The 14,107-nt window shown below is 38.7% G+C and overlaps 1 protein-coding gene across 1 annotated transcript in view; it reads right to left on the minus strand.

The window, feature by feature from the left end:
* Positions 1–779: 779 nt before the first annotated feature.
* The window catches only part of LOC123241058 (antizyme inhibitor 2-like), a 39,476-nt gene continuing 26,148 nt past the window's right edge, over positions 780–14,107 (minus strand). The window contains exon 10 of the mRNA XM_044668768.1: positions 780–891. Within this exon, the coding sequence (XP_044524703.1) occupies positions 780–891 (112 nt within the window). The remainder of the gene's footprint in view (positions 892–14,107) is intronic.

Genomic DNA, 14,107 nt, shown 5'->3' on the forward strand with positions numbered 1-14,107 from the left:
CTCATGCCTCTCCTTTTGCCCCATGGCAACTCCTTCACCCCTAGTTTTTCTTCTGCCCTACTGTAAAGAACTCACTCAAACTCTTCTGGACTTTAGATATCATGTTTCTCAGTCATTTCTGAGGGACCCAACCCTAGTCCAGTCTACCTTGCAGTTGGAACCTAGAAGCTGGGTCTATTGCAGTGATGGTAAAACTTTTAGAGATAGTGCCAGGCCCCACCCCTATTCCACTCCCCAAGCAAGTGTGGTACCTGACCCCACCAGAGACAGCATGCTGTGCCCCTCCCCCCCAATGAGTATGGGGTATACCCTGCCCCTACCCTTACCCCACACAGGGGAGAGAGAAAGTGTTCCTATTGGGCTGCTGGGTGGAGGGGTGGGTGAAGTGAGGAATGTCCTCAGTGAGTGTAGAGAGTGGGAAGGGAGTGGCCTGAGCCCTCTGCTCCCCTCCAGCTCTGCCACCTATGAGACACACATCTTACCTACTGTGCGCTCTCATTGGGATGCTGGGCAGAGGGGTGGATGATGTGAAAAAATTTCATCAGGAACGATGGAGAGGGTAAGGGGAGTAGTGATGCCCAAGTCCCTCTGCCTTTCTAGTAATGAACTCTTGGGGTGGTGGGGGAAGCAGGAGGGCAGCCAAATGCCCACAGAGATCACTCTGCATGCCATCTTTGGCACCTGTGCCATAGGGTCACCATCGCTGGTCTACTGGAAAAAATACCTGCACAAGGATACCCTGCAGCCCAAATGGGAAAGGCCCTATTAAGTTCTCCAGTTCAATTCTTCCACCAAAAAGCTGAAGGGAGTTGACAGTTGGATACATCTGTGTCATCCAGAAGACCCCAACGCTGGTAGAGAACACAGTCTGCTACTGGTGGTTTCAAGTTTCTTTAGACACAGAAAAAGAAGCTATAATAGTAGACTACTTCCCTAAGACAACAGATACGGATTGAGTCATTGTTAGGACCAGGCTCAATAGCACATCGAGCTTTTTGAATCCTCCTTTGGTCAGCGATAACGGAATTTATATTGACCAAAAGGGAAGAATGTTAAATGCAATTATCAGAAGGGGCTACCTTGACCTCATTTGACCTCATAGTTAGAACAGATTTTGTGATATCTCTGAAAACTTACTGCACCTGGAGCCCTTTGATCTGATTAGATGTCAATCACTCATCCATGTTGCTGTCCTACCCAAGCACTTTCTCCATATTCCCACTGCCCCTTCTGCCCCTTAGCCCCTTTTCTGCATTCCTGCACTCTGAATTGCAATTCCTTTGCCTTTATTAAAATTCCTTATTGTGGCTACTTTGGTGGTCCTCTTTATTTCAGGTTGACAACCTTTTGAAATTTGCTTTCTCACGATTCCTGCTTTTCTCAAACATAATGTCATTATCTCTGCACCAGCAACCTGTTCCTACCTTTTAGTAAGAATCAGCTCCAGAATGGAATTTCCCCTTATTAGTTCCTCCATGTCTTGAAGTACATTATCATTAAATCTTGAAAATTCCCCTTAAAAATAAGAATGCTGACTTCTTGATCAGGGATGGAGAGCACAGATGGTAATAGAGTCACATTTGTGTATGCACACACACACACACACACACACACACATATATATATATACACTATGTATGTATATGTATGTTTCCTGAAATTTGATAATTTAATCAAATGGATTTTATAGACTATCTATCTACATGGGTATTTATACACACATATGGTTTCTTCTTAAAGGATTAGGTGACTATATATGTACACCTACACATTTACACAAAACCAAATTCCACTTAAAAGAGCTGCAATGTAGGAAAAAGAATAGTTAAAATGCTCAATAATTCATGAGACAAAATCAAAGAAAGAAGCTAATGATAAAAATCAATGCCACCAACTGTCTATAAACTAATGAATAAAATGTGGGTGGCAAGTAAGATGAACTAAGGCCTTCAAGTGAAGGAGGAAATTTGACCTTGTCAGCATCACTGAGATTTTGGGAGATGGGATTTATGCCTGGAATATAACAAAGGAAACACATATCTAATTCTAACATGCATAACCCAGTGGAATTGTTTGTCAGCTCTGGGAGGGAGAGAGAAAAAAGGGGAGGAAGAGAAAATGAATCATGTAACCAAGGAAAAATATTTTTTAAGAAAACATATCTAATTCCAAAGGAATTCAATAGGTTACAGGGTAGCTGATGTGGTATGTATTAAGATGATTGTGATAGAACTAACATTTAATGAACTTTATCAAAATTAAATTCAGAGCTCTCCTTTGCCAAAAGCAGAACAGCTAATAGATTCATTTTTTCCCCTTAAAAACCTTTACCTTCTGTCTTGGGATTGATACTAAGAATGGATTCTAAAGCAGAAGAATGATAAAGGCTAGGCAATTGGGGTTAAGTGACTTGTCCAGGGTCACACAGTTAGGACACTTCTGAAGCCAGATTAGAACTCAGATCCTCTAGACTCCATGTCTGATGCCTTATCCACTGTGCTACCTAACTGGTCCCAATGAATATATTCTTGGCTTGCCTTCACTGTAATTTTATTCTTCAAAAAGAGGAAGCAGCAAGGTAGACTGTTATCCTGGCTTGATTCTGACAATTGGGGGAAAATTGGCTATTTAAGTCAAAATGAAGACAACCTTGGTGGAAAGTGACCAATGAATTAAAAAAAAATCATGATAGAGGGATAGGAAAGCTGGGCATGATCTGACATGTAACCTGGATTTTAGAATGTAGGTTTCAAATGACTCTTAGAAGGGATTGATATGATCTTAAGGTCCAAGTTTTAATAGAGCAACTTTTCCCAGCAGGGATAGAAAGCTCTTCTAATGAAATTCTCAAGACATAAAGAGATAGAATTCTGATGAAAACAATGGAATGCTGATTAAAGAGGCTGATATATGTATATATATGTACAGGCAAGTCATTAACCAGTTTCGATTTAGAAAGGACATGGAAGCAAGGTCAAGTGATAGAAGAAGACAGAAGCATGAGACAGTCCTGTAAAGGTAACATTTTAAATGAATTGAGGTTCTTAGGAAAGCTAATGACAACAAAAGGTGGAGTTTAAAAATCTTTATTTGAGAAGAGGAAGTTCAAGGAAAGGATAGGACCCCTGATAAAGGTGGATGGGATAGTAGCAATGGTCAAATGAGAGAAGACAGAACCTCTCAAGTTTTTATTTTGCATTTTTCTTTTTTTACCTTTCAAGGAGTATGATCTTTAAAATGGTAAAGTGATGAAATTGGTAAAGAAAGGAGAGCCCTTGACCGCTTCTGATTAGTTCAAGTGATTAGCTAGGTGACCGAGTAAATAGGACACTGGCTCTGGATTCAGAAAGAACTGGATTCAAATCTTGGGTACTTAATGGGAATGTGACCTTGAGCAAGTCACTTCCCCCATCTGTCTTCATTTCCTTTGTTACAAAATGAGGATTATAATAGCATCAATTTTCCAGGATTGTTGTGAGAATCAAATGAAATATTTGTAAAGTGCTTTGCAAACTTTGAAGTGCTCTATAAATTCTTTTATTATCAGGAGGAAGGCAGCAAGCATCTATTAAGCCCCTATTATATGCCTAGGAATTATGGTGGGTACTGTCATTTCACTCTATTTACCCAACAACCCTGGGAGGTAGGTGATATTATGATTCCTATCTTACCATTGAGGAAAATGAGGCAGACAGAGGTTAAGTGACTTGCTCAGTGTCACACAAAAAGTGAATGAGTGGGGCAGCTGGGTAGCTCAGTGGATTGAGAGCCAGGCCTAGAGACCGGAGGTCCTAGGTTCAAATCCGGCCTCAGACACTTCCCAGCTGTGTGACCCTGGGCAAGTCACTTGACCCCCATTGCCTACCCTTACCACTCTTCCACCTATAAGTCAATACACAGAAGTTAAGGGTTTAAAAAAAAAAAAGAAAGAAAAAAAAGTGAATGCTGGTGAATTTGAACTCATGTCTTCCTGACTCCCATCCCAGTGCTCTATTTGTTGTGCCCCCTTCCACCTCTATTATTATTTAGTAAACTAGTGGATGTGATGACTGAGCTCTCATCTATTATATTTGGAAAATTATGTAGAGAAACAGAGATAGCCTACCATTCGGCATGCTGCCAAATCCTACTCAATATTGCATTAAAGTTTTCACATTCACCTATAGCATTCTGAGGTAGAATCTCAGAATTAGCCACAACAGAAGAGAAACTGAAGCAGTCACTGATAGACCTTCCCATCACAGTCTTTATCTGTACAATGGTACCTTGACACCCAAGAATAGAATCGAATCCTTCTACATCCCAGATGCTAGCAGAACGTCAGACACATGAGCACACATAAGCTTTTCCATATGCTTCCTTATGGGTTAGTACTGTAGAGAAGACACCTGGCACTCTTATTACATGTTTGTTGATTGATTCATTGATTCATTAGAGGGATTTCTATTTAGGAAATCCAGAGAATGCTGCAGCACCCTTCTCATCTTCCAGACACACTTCTGAATATTTTTTATTGTTGTTCTATGAACAATCCAAACCGCTTAAGTGTACAAATGCCAGTCAACCTAATTAACTTTATTTACTGAAGTGACAGCCCAGCCTTCTCTTTATATGCCCTGAGGGCAAAGCTGAGTCACTTTTACCTAGCCGCTTAGGTCAACTGCAAGGCTCAGCTGCTATTCATATCCTCAGTGCTGAATCAGGCTTCTATCAGGAGGTACTATAGTGGCGCTAACCATGGTGCTAATAACTCCTATAACAATAACTCTGTCTCTCTGTCTCTCTGTCTCTGTCTCTTTGTCTCTGTCTCTCTCTTTCTCTCTTTCTCTCTCTTTATCTATCTCCTCATCCCTCCTTCCTTCTCTCTTTCTTCCCTCTCCCTACTGTCTTCTCTCTTATATCTTTTTCTCTCTCCTGCTCTCTCCCTCTCTTTCTCTCTTCCTGTAGTTTTCTTTTCCTCTTTCTGTAATTCTCTCTGCATTTCTTTCTTTGCCTCTCTCTGATTCTCCCTTCCTTTTCCTCATTTTGTTTCTTTCATTCTTTCTTTGTCTCTGTTTCTCTCTCCCTCTGTCTTGCTGTTTCTAATGCCCTATGCCTCCTGGGTATTTATCTGAATCTGTCTCTTTGTATCTCTACCTCCATTTCCCTATCTCTTCTAACTCCCTCCACTCTTCCCAGTCCTGACTTTTTTCTCTCCTTAAAAAGAAGATTGTGATTCAGCCTTTTTATATGGTGCACATAAGGTACAAAAGGGAAGTGTATGAGAGGTGGAATTAGAATCCAAGTAAACTTGAGTTTGAGGCTAACTTTCCTGCCAATGTGGGTAATAAGCACTTATATAGCTTCTACAGTGTGCCAGGCACTGTGCTAAGAGTTTTTTACAGATGTTATCTCACTGGATCCTCAACACAATCCTGAGACATAAGGGATATTATGATACCCATTTTACAGTTAAGGAAACTGAGGCAATGATTGGTTAACCATTTTGCCCAGGGTGGCAGAGTTAATAAATGTCCAAGGTAAGATTTAAACTCAGGTTTTCAAGAATCCAGAACTAGTACTCTATCCATTGAACCGCCAGCTGTGCCATTGCTTTTTGTCACTGTTGAAATTAAGGTAAACTGAGGCATAAAGTTCTAAGCATTATCAGTTTATTAATAAAATGCAAATTTATTAAGAAAAAGGGCCAATGGCTACTTCACATAAGTGGAGACATTGAGCAAAAGCTAACAGGACCTTTTATAACATATAGCAAAATTACAGAGAAAAATTCCAGTCAACAAAGGTGTCTTCTTTTTTTTTTTTAAACCCTTAACTTCTGTGTATTGGCTCCTAGGTAAGGGTGGGCAATGGGGGTCAAGTGACTTGCCCAGGGCCACACAACTGGGAAGTGTCTGAGGCCGGATTTGATCCTAGGACCTTCTGTCTCTAGGCCTGACTCTCAATCCACTGAGCTACCCAGCTGCCCCTAATGGTGTCTTCTTCTGATTGGCTATTGGTGTAATCAGAATTGGGATTAAATCATTTGAACCTCCCTTCAGAAATCTCTTTAACCACAGCCAAGATATGTGATTAGAGTCACTGAGATAAAGGTTCTCAGGTAGTGGGAATAAACTTCTAGTGAGATTTGACCTTTAGATTAACAAATTTCTCTGGAAAAGGGACAATGGGTGGGGATACAAATGTGGGGGAATTACAAGGCAAAAACTTGACCTTTAGGCAAGTTTTTCTGCTATGTAGGTGGTGGTTGGAGTTTACAAAGGAAAGAAACCATGAAAGAAAATATTAAATCTAGTTTGACTAAGCCTAAAAAATAGAATTAAAATCAAATTTAAATTTTACATTTTTTGTGCCATGTTATGGCATAACATTCCACTATGAAATTAATGTCATACTTCTTGTCTTCACATGAACCAGGGAACTCCAGCAAGTATATGAATATCCTATTAATAAACAATTATTCAAATGTGGTTATCAGTGTTTTTATAATTCTGATTCATGGTCAGCCTTCTCTTTAACTGTTGGCTATTCCACATAACTATGGACCCAAATGACATGGCTTATTGAACCATCACTTACTTCCCATGGCTTTTCTTTCCCTTCTCATGAAAAACCAACTGGTTTTTTTAGTTGTGTTTTTTTTTAGTTTTTAGGTTTTTTTAGTACTAACTAGTACTAATGGTTATTTCAGTTATTCCCTTTACTCCCATTATACTTTCTGATTTCTCCTAAGAGATGAAGGTTAAATGTTACACTATTCCTTCTTGCTGCTTGTCACTCACTCTGTGACACAAGCTTAGATTAAGTATTTTGTCTTCTTAGGATGTCCTTTATCTTTGTAAATAAGGTCTCCAGTATTTCCAGGTTCTTAATATGGTAGCATTATAAGAATCTACTTCTCTTCCACAGTTAGTTTGACTCAGGGTTCTGACTATTTTGGTAAAGGTCAGTTATTACAGGAGTTTGATTATTTTCACAGAATTTAGAGCTAAAGAAGCCCATAAGTATAATCTAATTATATTCCCCTATTTTACAGACATATGCCAGAAAAGTTGTAAGATGGGACTCTATCTACACTAAGGACTATGACTGTATTAAAATTATTGACTTTATTTTAACCCCACAAGAGTACTTCCAGGATACTGAGTTAGAAAACCCAGATTGTTCCTGGTACACTGATGATTCCAACAATACATTGATTGGGTATGCTGGCACTAGCACTAACAAAGTCTTGTTTAAGGCAGGACCCTTCCCTTTGGCTTCTTCAGCCCAACAAGCTGAATTTGAAGCACTGACCCAAGTATATGAAATAGTAAAAGGAAAAGGAAAAGAAGTGAATATAAATGTATACATGGATATATACAAGTGAATTTATACAAGTGTATATATATGCATATATATATGTATGTATGTACATATCTCTTAGGGTAGCATAAGACTTTGATATGTAGAAATATCTAGGATTCTTGATTTCCTCTGACACCTCCATTACAAAGAGGCACAAGAACTGAGATAGCCTAGCTCTCTTGTTGCCAGCAACAGAGCCATCAGGTTCCTGGAATTGTCAGTGTACCAAGATTTTAATAAAGTCATGATCCTCAGTATAGTTGGAGTCCCATCCTCTATGTCAAGGAGGAAGGTGGCTAGCTTAAGAATTTTTTACTGGAAGATGGTGAGATTTGATTCAGATAGAAAGGAGACCTCTAGTCTTTTTTTTAATTGAAAATTTTTATTTAATTATTTGATTTAGAATATTTTTCCATTGTTACATGATTCATGTTCTTTCCCTCCCCTCCACTCCCCCAGTTAATGAGTAATTCCATTGGGTTTTACATATGTCATTGATCAAAACCTATTTCCATATCATTAATATTTGCTTTAGGGTGATTGCTTAGAGTCTACATTCCTAATCATGTCCCCATTGACCCATACAATCAAGCAGTTGTTTTTCTTCTCTGTTTCTACTCTCGCAGTTCCTCCTCTGAATGTGGATAGTGTTCTTTATCATAGGTCCCTCAGAATTGTCCTGGATCATTGCATTGCTGCTAGTAGAGAAGTCCATTACATTCTATTGTGCCACAGTGTATCTGTCTCTGTCTATATGGTTCTCTGGGTTCTGCTCCTTTCACTCTGCTTCAATTTCTGGAAGACTTCTAGTCTTGAAATGTTGAAGGGGGAGTCTAGGTTAGAGGCCACAACAACTACTTGAAAGCATGGTGGTAGCTCCTGGCCACTAATTAATCTGTGATCCTGTATATCTCAAGAAAATCAGCCTAGAAGGTAAAGGGGAGTATCTGATAACAGAAGGAAAGGATGGATCCCAGACAAATCCCATGGTTAAAGGGAAAGGACTGATAAGGTATTACAACACAATTATATGAATTATCAACACTTTAAAAAGTATTGATTCTAAGAGATGTAGGGGTTAGGCAATTGAAATTAAATGACTTGCCTAGGGACATACAGCTAGGAATGATCTGAGGCCATATATGAAATCTCTGCAGGCCTGGTGCGCCATCCTCTATTCTACCAAGCTGCTACTGAAGTATTAACACTCCTAAGTTGTTACAATAAATCAGCTAGCAAATAAAGTTGGTTCTCCAAAAAATCATACAAAAGGTTTTGCATAACATTCTTTTCTTCTAATATTCTCCATTCTCAAATACAAATTAAAATTCCAACTAATTTAGAAAGGCAGTTATTAGAATTCAATAAAGTTATTAACCCTCTAAAGTATATATATATATGTACATATATATATATATATATTTAAGACTAGTCTATTAAGACTACATTGTCTAAAGATGTGACTTTAGCAATTTGAAATTATGCCCAAAGGGCCTTAAAAGACTGTCTGCCCTTTGATCCAGCCATACACTGCTGGATTTGTACTCCAAAGAGATAATAAGGAAAAATACTTGTACAAAAGTATTTATTGCCATGCTTTTTATAGTGGCAAAAAAAATGGAAAATGAGGGGGTGTCCCTTGATTGGGGAATGGCTGAACAAATTGTGGTATCTCTTGGTGATGGAATACTATTGTGCTGAAAGGAATAATGAACAGGAGGATTTCTATGTGAACTGGAAAGACTCCAGGAATTGATGCAGAGTGAAAGGAGCAGAACCAGGAGAACATTATACTGTAATATGGAAGTATCCTAGATGGATATTAGATGTTATAATCTACCTAGGAACTCCTCAGGGCCAATTAAGCACCAAACCCTTTATTTTGGGAACAGAGTTTATTTAAGAAAAAAAGGATAAAGGTAACTGGATAGGTATGACCCTAACTTTATTCACACTACTTGTTGTGAGGATTACTTAGTTTATATATAGTTTATGTGGACCTAGCAGGAAGGGCTGGAGAATTCCAAGATGGAATGAAGAAGGAAGTATGTGCTTGCTCACTGGGAGAGACTCCATGGTGGTTGAGGCAAGTTGCAACTGACCCTAGGAGACACCAGTTTACCAGTGATCCTGTGGAAAGACTGTTACCTACTTGTGGCAGATTTTGGTAGAGACTACTAATCCCAACCTGAGTTGTAGGTCAGCTTGGGCTAGGTCAGCTCCCAGAATCTACCCACCTGGAAGAGTACAGCAGGTGGTCCTGGAGGAGTAGAAACACCACTGGAGTGAGGCTGGACACTACTGTGAGGATATCCACTTCAGTCTTTGCTAGTCTCTGGGCCCTGTCTTGCTTAGGTCTCAGTTTAGTGTAGATAAGTCCCTTCCCTGACCCTGGGTTTGCCCTTAGTCTGAAGAGTGTAGTTACCCCTATTCCCATCCTTTATCTTAGTTGTCCCTGATTAAAAGTGTTACAAAATTCTTGCCTTTACTTTGCTGGTTTCCATAGGCCTAGTTTAGATATTGCAGTGTGGCAGTTGGGCCTAATTGCCACTTCAGTAAGAGACACCTCCTTAGCTGTTAAAACCTAGTCTCCCAATTTGTCTGGTCCCTCCTTCTGTCACTCCTGTCACCCTCACACCCTTCTGGACTCACATTTTAATATTTAAGTCTACTTCCCTGGTTATTCCCCATTACATACCTCTACCCAACTTCTATGTTCCCTGCTTAGGGAAGCCTTCTGTTTCTTTTCTGGGCCCTACTTAATCCTCCCTATGCTATCTAAACTCTTTCCCAAGCTAACTTAATCTAAACTTACTACCAATAATTAATAGGAAAAAAAGAGGAAAACATCCTGGGTTCGGCTGCTGTACTAAGTAACCAGTTATAGATGGAAAGCTTTGGATTACCTTAACCAATAGGAATTCTGGCAGCTGGACCACTGGCAGATGAAAACTGGACTCAGTGAAATTGGTTTCCTCCAAGTAAATCCTCTACCTGGATACTAAGGACTTCTCCATGAAATCCTGGCCTTCCAGGGAGAATCTCTCAGAGAAAACCTCTCCTTCAGTTTGCAAATGCAGGCAGAGAGACAAAATCTCCCTCTAGCTTAGTCAAAATCCAAGAAGGAAATGAAGTTCAGTTGTTTTCAGTTGTAGACCCACAATTCTTTTCTTACCCAGAATCCTTTCCCAGAGCTTATCTCAAAATTCCCTTCTTTCTACTAACCCTAGAAAACCAGACTATGCCTATCTTATTCCTACAGTATACAGAAATGGAAACATTGTGATGCAATAAAATATAATGGACTTCTTTATTAGTATCAATGCAAAGACTCAGGATAATCCCGAGGAATTTATGAGAAAGAACGCTATCCACATCCAGAGAAATATAGAAGAAAAATATATGATTGATTACATGGTTCGATGGACATATGACTTGGGTTTGGGCTTTAGGAGAACATATTGCAAACATGAATAATATGGAAATAGGTTTTGAACATATATATAATCCAGTAGAATTTCTTATCAGCTCTGGGAAGGGGGAGGGAAGAGGGGAGGGAAAGAATATGAATCTTGTAACCATGGAAATATTCTAAATAAATTTAAAAAATTTTTAATTAAAGACTTTTTAATTAAAAAATTAAAATAATTTAAAATATAATTTAACAAATAAATAAAGATGTGACTTCATAATTCACAATTAGCAATCCTATTCTATAAACAAATCTCTTCTTACTCTCCACCTCTCATCAAGAAATCTTTTTGATGATAGAAAAGATTCAGTTTTCTAAGTGGAACAAAGCACAGATTCTTTCACAGAGCTGCAGAGTTTTTATAAGTGATACCCAAATACTTTCAGATAGAATTTTTTAAAAACTCAAAACAAGGGACAGCTAGGTAGCACAATAGATAAAGTGACAGGACTGCAGTTGGGAGGCCCTGGGTTCAAATGTGGCCTCAGATCCTTCCTGTGTGACCTTGGGCAAGTCGCTTAACCCTGATTGCCTGGCCTTTGCCCTTCTTCTTAGAACTGATATGAAGACAGAAGGTAAGAGTCTAAAAATTTTTTAAAAAGCTTGAAATAAAATCCATTACCAGCCAGATGACTTCAATTCAGTTGAATGCATTTCCAAATTACCTTAGACAGAAAATCACATATGGCTTTAAATCTAACAGAGCAAATTTAGGTGGAACTTACTTCTTTCAAAAGATGAGTTTTCTTTAAATATTTGGCTGCCATTAGCCAGTAGCAGTACTAGAAAAATACATATAAAGCATTACCAATTTAATTTCAAATTATTAGGTTACCTCAAGGTATGTTGGGCTAAGTATTATTGTTAGAATTATTCTGTGTGGAGGGCTGATTTTTGGCAGAGACAAAAATGGAGTATAGTCTGACATTGGCAGGGTATGCCACATCTCAAGTGTTTGATAGTTTTCCCAGAGAGTTAATATAATGAAGAGAGCACTGAAAATCACACTAGCCAACATTTACGGGGTAGATGATATATAAATGTGGACAAGGCTTGATATTAAAAAGCTTCTTACAAACCATTATCACCCAAGATCTCAAGTTATAACATTTTATATTATGCAGAACTTTATTTACTTTCCAATCAAGCTGCAATTTTTATTACTACAGTTTACATAGTTTCCACACATCCTTCCCACTTGAAGCCAAATTTTTTTTCAAACTTTTCTGTCCTCTAAGATGCTTTGAGCAATTATAAAATCTTAAACCATTCATTTAATTTTAATCCATTCAAATAGCAATTAAGTTCTGGCATAACATTCATAGAAGTAACACAAAAATTTTATATATTCATAAATATATATATTTATTTATTTGTTTGTGTTGGCTATGTGACCCTGGGCAAGTCACATAACCCCCATTGCCTAGCCCTTACCATTCTTCTGTCTTGGAGCCAATATACAATATAGATTCTAAAACAGAAAGTAAGTTTCGAATTTATTTTAAAACTATATACATTTCAAGTTGCACTTTCTTTAAATAAGCTTCTCATTTGAATACATAATCTGTTATGAAATTGGGTAGAAGTCTCATAATTTACAGCCAAATGTCTAATTTCAAGACCCAACAATTCAAAAGTTATTTCTAAATTTATGTCTACTTTTTAATTTGTAAAATTCCCCATTATTCCATTAGACTTTCTAATCAAATCCTATTTACCTTTTGGTTGGCCCAGTTTTCCAGACTTAGATGGAACATAATCTCTAATGTTCAAGATCAATTCACAATTAATGTTTTAGTCGATGACTAAAAAGGAGGTTTAAAAAAATCAAGCTGTAGTCAACCTCTAATTGCCTCTCTGTGTAAATTGCCTTTCTGACAATTCTAGGAGATACATTTGCCCAGTTCACTGAGCAACATTATCAAAAGAAAGGGGGCTGGGGGCAGTTGGGTAGCTCAGTGGATTGAGAGCCAGACCTAAAAATGGGAAGTCCTGGGTTCAAATCTGGCCTCAGACACTTCCCAGCTGTGTGTCCCTGGATAAGTCACTTAACCCCCATTGCCTAGAGTTATAAGATAAATTAATAAGGTTGGTTGAGATTAGTTATTTAGGGTTTTGCAAGCATTGTAGAGAAAAACCTTTGCTGGAAGTCGTGGACATTCTGAATGGAAGGCAGGGGTAGAGATGAGAGGGGGCGCAACAGTTTCATTGCTGGCTAGAGGGGGGTTTTGGAGCAGAAGTGCAATCAGCAGTCCTTATTTGACCTGGGATCTTGGAGATTGGTGAAGACTGTAAAGCCTGAAGATATCATCCTACAAGTCAACCCTGAGTAGTGGAGAGGCCTGTGTTCTGGTGGACAGTTTGCAGACATCTTTCCCTGCCTGGTTACTTTTGGATCATTGGCTGTGGAGGAGTTGGTTTCTGGTATCCTGAAGATATCTCTGGATCAGTTGTGAGAACTCCAGTCTCAAAACCCTCTCCCTCAAGTCCTCCTTAGCCAAGCTGTCAACCTGGCAGAAGCCAGGTTAGCTAAGGAACTTCCACTTTTGACTCCAGTCCCGGTCAGTTAGACATAGTTTTAACCTCTCCCACTCTCCTATCTTTTCAAAAAACAATTAAATGTTTCCCTGTTTGTTTTCTTCATACCTTAAAGTTCTCATAGGGTGTGTATATGTTAGACTCTGTGTTAATCCCTGGCTAGTTGGAGCCTCCAACTGCCAAACACATTCTGTTTTTCCCAGTTTGTTAAGCTAATCTCAGTATATATTAGTCCTTCCTGCCTCTTACACACCCTTCCACAGAATCCAGTTAGTTTAATTAAGTAATTTAAGTTAAACCCCCTAAGTTCCCTCTCCTTTTAAAACTAGCCCTTACCAATCTTCTGCCTTGGAGCCAATACACAGTATTGATTCTAAGACAGAAGGTGAGGATTTAAAAAAAAAAGAAAAAGAAAGGGGCTTATTCGAATTAATTAGTGAGAGGGGGAAAGGGAACATCTGGAGAAACTCAGATTATTTCTTTCTCCCTGCTACTTTTGGATGCCATTATCTGTAAAAAAAATCTTGAAAGGTAAAGTGTGCTTGAACCTTTTAGTTTCTGCTATAGTTAGAACCAAAGACAAGTATGGCTGTTACCATACCCTCCCTTCCCCACTGCCTGGAGGGCTAGGGGGAGAAAAAAAAGACTTGCTTTTTACTCATGAACATACATACATACACACACACACAAACATATACGACACGCTAACACAAATAGCACTCCACAAAACCACAAAAAAACCCCAAGCAG

The sequence above is a fragment of the Gracilinanus agilis genome, chromosome 3 (assembly GCF_016433145.1).
Source record: "Gracilinanus agilis isolate LMUSP501 chromosome 3, AgileGrace, whole genome shotgun sequence".
Taxonomy (NCBI): Eukaryota; Metazoa; Chordata; class Mammalia; order Didelphimorphia; family Didelphidae; genus Gracilinanus; species Gracilinanus agilis.